This window comes from Panicum virgatum, chromosome 5K (genome assembly GCF_016808335.1).
Source record: "Panicum virgatum strain AP13 chromosome 5K, P.virgatum_v5, whole genome shotgun sequence".
Lineage (NCBI taxonomy): Eukaryota > Viridiplantae > Streptophyta > Magnoliopsida > Poales > Poaceae > Panicum > Panicum virgatum.
The window spans coordinates 18,831,638-18,838,291 of NC_053140.1; the positions used below are offsets into that span (position 1 = coordinate 18,831,638).

Consider the following 6,654-nt stretch of genomic DNA (forward strand, 5'->3'; position numbering starts at 1 on the left):
TCTCCTCATTTGTCACTTTCTCCTATGTGTTATTGACACTTTTTTTTTGCGGTAATATGTGTTACTAGGTAATTATGCGTTGCTACGGACAAAATTGATATAAGTATCGAATACGTATTGGTGTCCGTGTGTTAATTTGTAGGGATCTATGTGATCAAGTCGTGAACGGAGGGGTTGATCCGTCGCATACGGAATGGACTAAGGCCTACCTATTAATAACATAGGTGGACCAAACCAACATACCAAATAAAAAATTTGGGTAAAAACTTTACTCGCTTTAATAGGTATATAGATTGACACTACTGGTAAACCTCATAAAAAATATCAAAAATTCTGTGGCAGGTCATTAATTTTTCTATTAAATGGAGTCATCACAAGTTCATTTGTCAGTTGTCATCTTCGAAAATTAGGCCAAAAGGCACTTGCCATCAGGTTACGGAAGCCACCCCCCATCTACAAAAATATTGCGACCCACTCCCTGTCGAGAAAATACATTTTGCAGTCCAGCCCCTTTTTTCCACTACCTTTCACTTTTGACCCTCGTCGTCTCCCACGTCGATCTCGAGGGATTCCCCCAAAACGAAGCAAACACCGTTAGAAAAACCAGCAAGATCCGGCGAAGAATCAGAAGCAGGAGCAGAAGCCAAATTCACGCGGAGAGAGCTAGGCGGGGAGAAAGGGTACGATGGATCAACAACCCCAGGTTATAGCTCAGCGTTTTCCCTCTTCTTGCTTCGTGAATAAGATTCGGATCAAACAGTTAGATTCCCCTCTTACCTCTAGGTTTTGGTTTGGAGTAGGGATTGATTGCTTTAGATCTCTGGATTTCTTGGATTACTTAGATTGGTCCGGAGTCCAGATTGCGGTTTTCTTGGGACCACTTCCGGATTTCAATCGGACGATAGATTGAAGGAATTATGAAATTTTTGTCGTTCGGATAGCCGAGTTCGTCATCTGGGCTTATTTTCTAGGACAAGTCGGTGCAACTTGATTATTTTTTCCATGGATTGGTTACCTGTCCTGTGCTCAACTCGTCTTCTGCATATTCGAGTTTTAGAGGTATGGAGGTAACTACTGTATGATAATATGTGTGCTTGTATTGTTTCAGGGGATTAGTGAGAACTATGCAAATCCGAAGACATGCTTATTCCATGTGCTCTTCAAGGTATTCTGCCTGCCGTTTCTGATCTTATATGCAGCAGAACTGTGGCTAGGTTTTGGCTGATTATATTTTGATTATTTCTCTGTGAAGGCAGCAGCATTGGCGTTCTACATACTGTCAGCGCTTTTCGTGAACAACTTCGTCATTATCTTTGTCATCACTGTGCTCCTCGCAGCACTCGACTTCTGGGTTGTGAAGAATGTCAGTGGAAGGATACTGGTTGGGCTGCGGTGGTGGAACGAGATTAATGATGAAGGAGAGAGTGTCTGGAAGTTTGAGTGTCTTGATGGGGAGGTTTGTATTTGCCTTATCGTTGTCCTTGTTTCTATTCTCGTGCAAGTTGGGACTCCTAAATTGAATTGCCATTTTATTGCAGTCTCTGGCTAGGATGAACAAGAAGGACTCATGGCTGTTCTGGTGGACTCTATATTTGACTGTAAGTAATGTTGAGGGCTCCTTTATATCTAGTACATATGGAAAAGAAGCAAATGAATTTTTTAATCTGTATACTTCAAATCTACATGCTGAGCACATTGAAAAATTGGAACTGAACATAAAGCTATCCAAATAAATGTGTGACAGGTTAGTAAGAGGAATGATGTAGGGATGCATATAAAGTGCTAATTGTATTTTTTATTACTTGCTGATGAGACTCAAATGAATTCTGGGAGACGTCGGTTGTTATTTATTGGTGCATGATTATTGTACTCCTGCGTATCCGAGAAAAAAATGTGCATGATATTGTAAACTTTATTTCCTTTGCCTCACCAGATTAGAAAAGGAACTGAAATCTGGGTGCACATAGACGTGTCGTAGTGTTCGATTGAATGCAATCATCTACCTATGTACTTAGTACAGATTGTATTACTTTTTATTTGTTTTATTATACAGTATGAAAATATCTCGGTTTTCGGCATATGGTGCTAAACCAGTTATATTCTTCATACCTTGTTTCATCTACAAAAAAAACTGTAGATTAGGACCATGTGAAAGCAAATGTTTACTTTGACATAAAATCGCATGGGTTGGACGTAACATGAATTGATTGGTATAAGATGGCAAACAGTTGTTGTGAGGCCTTGGCTCAATGGGCCATATGCCCAGTTCCTGTAAGCCCACTTTTATAAATTACTGTCCAAAGCCTCCCGGGTAATAACTCACAGGCATGGTCTCACCAAAGTGGAGTTAGGCTTGAGCCAATCTGGATGCTTGGCTGTTATAGTGGAGTGGGAATGGTTGGGGTCATTCTCTTTTATATCTGATAGTTCGGCAACGCAAGTATAATGTCTCAACTTTAGAATCATTGCACCTACAATGTTTATGTATATTTTGCTTTGCAAATACAGAGATAGTTAGGATTCATTGAGAACATAACTTCAATTCATCGTTACTAAGTATAGGTTTGGGAATTCAGTATGCATATCCCATACCATGCAAAGAGATTGGTATGGAATACTAGGGAAAACATCAATTAAGCATTGCCAGGTCATAGATCTGTTTTTTGTTGCTTTGGGGTAAAACCGACCGGTTGCATCATTATAATGTTTTCTTTTACTTCTCTCTTTCCTTCATGTGTGTGTGTGTATGCGTGTGTGTGCTGAATTGTTTTCGTTTTCATACATAAGTTCATTTGCCTAGGTTGGAATTAGAACAAATTTCAAATAGGGTTTGTTCCTGTGACAGTAGGTTAAATGGGAGGCAGAGAGGTGTAAAAAGCTACATTCATATCCATTCATATGAAGGAAAGAGTGCAGTTCCTATGACAGTAGATTAAATGGGAGGCAGAGAGAGGTGTAAAAAGCTACATTCATGTCCATTCATATGTTTATTTAGTTGGTAGTTCTTCATGGAACTTTGCAACATGTTTCTAGAATGTTTGTAAAGCAAGCATACCTTCATTTTCAGGCTGCCGCATGGATTATTCTTGGGATATTCTCGCTCATCAGACTTCAAGCGGATTACCTTCTTGTTATTGGAGTTTGCTTGAGCCTCAGCATTGCAAACATTGTTGGTTTCACCAAATGCAACAAAGGTGTGTATTCTTGTGTGAAATCTACATTCACTTGAACCTGAAGGATGTTGTGGTTGCTTGATTTAGCAATTTAGAAATGTTGTGATTGTTGAATTAAACCGCATGAATTTCCTATCAATTGGTCAAAGCAGAGTTGTATTTTTCCCCCAGTAGAAACAGAGCCACGACTTCAGAAGTTTTGTTTTAACTATTTGCAAAGTAAGTAGCAAGATAGGTCGTTCTTGTGTGGGGTTGACATAGCCTGAACGATTAAGTTATCTTTCTTTTACTTTCATACCATCACAGAAATACATCTCCTATTAATAGATACATCATAAATGCTGTCAGCTTCAGATCTAATATTGTAGCTAATTAACCTAATAAAACATGTAGCTAACATATCACATGACTCTTTATTGGGTCATCAAAGATGTTAGGCTACATCACATAGTTAAATTGTTAATGCAATGATGCAACAGTGGGCACATTTTATCTCTGTAAGCTCAAAGTTTTTGTTTAACTATTTGCAAAGTATAATTCCATGTAGAAACATGATGTGGGTTTTTCTTGTGTGGATCTGTTGCCATACCCTGAAGGCCTGAACCAGTGAACCCTTAAGCTATTTTTCCTTTTTCATTCGTGTTTAATGCTACATTGATCAGTTTAGGTGGTTCTTGCTCTACCCTGTATGTTTTTAGTAAATAGTCTTCTGCTTATGGTGCAGTTATCCCAGTTTATATTATTATATAGAATGTGACTGATTTTACTAGAACATCCCTCTCATAAATTCATCTTATATCAATGGATACATGCTGTCTTGTTGCTGCATGCTTATAGCTTTAGACTTAATATATAGCTACTTAACGTCTCACATGACTCAATTTGTTAGGTCACCAAAGATGTTAAGCCACTTCAATTGCATTACGCACTTGAATTGATGCCTGGAATGATCCAAAATGTTACACTTCATTCTAAGTATTGTTATGGTTACATAGCAGATGCCAAGAAGAACATCCAGGATTGGACTACAAATGCCCTCCTATCAGGGAGCGTCAGGTCACATCTGCAGTCAGCATTCGGTGTCTGAACTCTGAACAGATGGCCTACAACATGGTGTCACGTTGTAAAATTTACTGTTAACATGATGACACATTTTCATTTTGTTCATCCTACCTAATTACTTGTCATATGAATACATGGATCTGCCTCCTTGATGCCCTTGGTACCGTTTCATCTTCTGTCACCGGAGGATGATTTTGACTAGAGTTAAATGCAGAATAGCACCACTCTGTACTAAGCACTGAAAGCTCCTGATTAACTTTGAAGTTGGCTTGGCCTTCTCGTTGATGTTGTTGTGTCCCTAGTTAACTGCAAAACATTCTGTTGTGATGGAATGCCGTGTAATTGGTACATATACAGTTCTTAGTTATCCAGGCGTGTTGCAGAGGAAGCCGTTTTGTCGGAGTGACTATATATACTGTAATTTTCATCTTTTCCAAAAATAGGCAACGTCTGAGCTGACGTTAGCCTGACTTCAGAATTTCAGATTGCTGCGAGCAAGAAAAGTGTCGTGGTCATGGTTAGGGTGCCCAGTTTTCAGCATCTTCTGGCTTCGCTTAGAAGGAATTGCACAGTTGTAGAGATCGTCCCAACAACCACTAGCAGTTGCACCAACTGCATGGTCTGATATGAATGAATACCTAACTTCGTAACCATTTCAAACAGAGAAGGCCTCATTTTTCGTTTTTTACCCTTTCCCACCTCCCCACAAAGAATTCACGGGCACCCCCCCCCCCCCCCCTGTCAATAGTTTGTCCCTACCGTGTGAATCTTTCTCCTGGAAGTTGGCTGCACTTGCACTATAAATCTGTGATATTTGTTCACCCCAGGAGCGCCTAGCATCACAATTGGCAAGATTCTCCATGAGCAACGCCCAGCGCGTGCTACAGTAGATATTTGGTGACGATTCCCCACGACAAACACACGATTTTTTTGCACGTGTATTTCGCTGGAAGCAAAAGTTTTATATTTCTTATAGAGTTTGTATGCAAATTGCCTCAAATTTCTGAAAAATGCAACGACAGCGACTAGCCCATGGCTCGTAGCCAAGTCGCTGCATCCCCAGCGTTATCAATACTATCTCTGCCGATCCGCGTCGGACGTTATCCGGCCGTGTGAGTCTCGGAGTCCGGAGACAAGACTCTACATGCAGCAAAAATAAAAAATACGTAACTCTAAATTATTCATAAAATTCCATTATTTCCTTGACACAAAATCAAAAAATTGTGATGCGAAATCGTTTATCAATCACACGAAGGGTGGCTAAAATATCTATAATTCCATTATTTCCTTGACACAAAATTTGTTGCGCGAAATCCTTTATCGTCACACGAAGGGTGGCCAAAATCGCTATAATTTAGAGCCACAGTTTTCTTCTTCAGACCGTGTCATTCATTTCTGAGCTTTTCTGTTCCAAACAGGTCGCTCTCCTGGCTCTCGACCTCTCGTCCACACTTTTTTTCTCATATCTTTTCTGCCAAATAAAAGCATGGGAAGCAACAAAAAAAATATTTTTTTGGTAATAAGAGATGCTAGCAATACTCGGAAAAATCTTTTTTCCTCACGAGTTTCCATCTGGTGGTCCTTCTGTTCTTGCGCGGAGAGGATACGTAACAGAGAGTGTGAGTCGTGTTGGGGTGGGGTAGGAGACAAAGACTCATGGTCACCGTCAGCTGCTCGCTGGACGCTCTTGGGGAAAAATGTAAGCCACGTCATCCACAAATCTTATCCACTTGAAAATTTCCTTTTTAAAAAAAAGAATTTCCTTTGTATTCCTTTTTTTTTGTTTTGCATTGGTCTGGCCTAAATTCAGATTCGGGATTCTTGACAACAGAACGTGCATGAAATGGGATATTACAATTCTTGACAACAGAATTGTTTTCCTTTTTCTTGGATTTTGGGCACACTTTTGGCATTTACCAGGGAAGCAAAATCTCTTGGCTGGGAAACGCTGGCGCCCGCTAAACAAAAGGTGTTCAAAATAAAATGCCTGCCTGGTCAGCCGCAAACCTTATCCACCTCAAGTTCTATCCCATCTTGCCCTTTAGCCGCCGCAGTGTTGTGTTGGCCCCGCTGCACCAAGTTCAGATTCAGATTTCTTGCCAAAGGAAGTAGAAAGAAATGTGGCTTCAAATTTAGATGTGTTTCTGTATATTTGAGCTTGTAGGATCATCCATCGGATGATATTTGTGAATTTTTTGGTTCACTAGTAGGCAGAGGCGCAGAGCAATATTGTCCCACACAGTGTAGGAACATGCATGTAGTATGTACTTAACCTACATTTAAGTACGTTGGTTTGAAGGAGTATATATTAATGAGAGATAATATAGCGTGCTTGCACTGTCGTGCCATGCGGGCACATGCGGTGATCAGTTTGTATTTGTATGTCCAAATTAAATCGCTCCGTGCTCAAGGGAACAGG

The 6,654-nt window shown here is 40.1% G+C and overlaps 1 protein-coding gene across 1 annotated transcript; it reads left to right on the forward strand.

The window, feature by feature from the left end:
* Window positions 1-488: 488 nt before the first annotated feature.
* LOC120706817 (Golgi apparatus membrane protein-like protein ECHIDNA) lies at window positions 489-4,623 on the forward strand. The gene is made up of 6 exons (XM_039991546.1): window positions 489-703; window positions 1,109-1,165; window positions 1,253-1,456; window positions 1,539-1,598; window positions 3,068-3,194; window positions 4,172-4,623. Exons 1-6 carry the CDS (start codon window positions 686-688, stop codon window positions 4,258-4,260), a joined length of 555 nt encoding a protein of 184 aa, XP_039847480.1. The 5' UTR covers window positions 489-685; the 3' UTR covers window positions 4,261-4,623.
* The last annotated feature ends 2,031 nt before the right edge of the window (window positions 4,624-6,654 follow it).

Coding starts and splice junctions, on each gene's coding strand:
- LOC120706817 (XM_039991546.1), top strand. Junction 1,166..1,252: donor TATTCCATGTGCTCTTCAAG/GTATTCTGCCTG, acceptor TTCTCTGTGAAG/GCAGCAGCATTGGCGTTCTA. Junction 1,599..3,067: donor GGTGGACTCTATATTTGACT/GTAAGTAATGTT, acceptor CTTCATTTTCAG/GCTGCCGCATGGATTATTCT.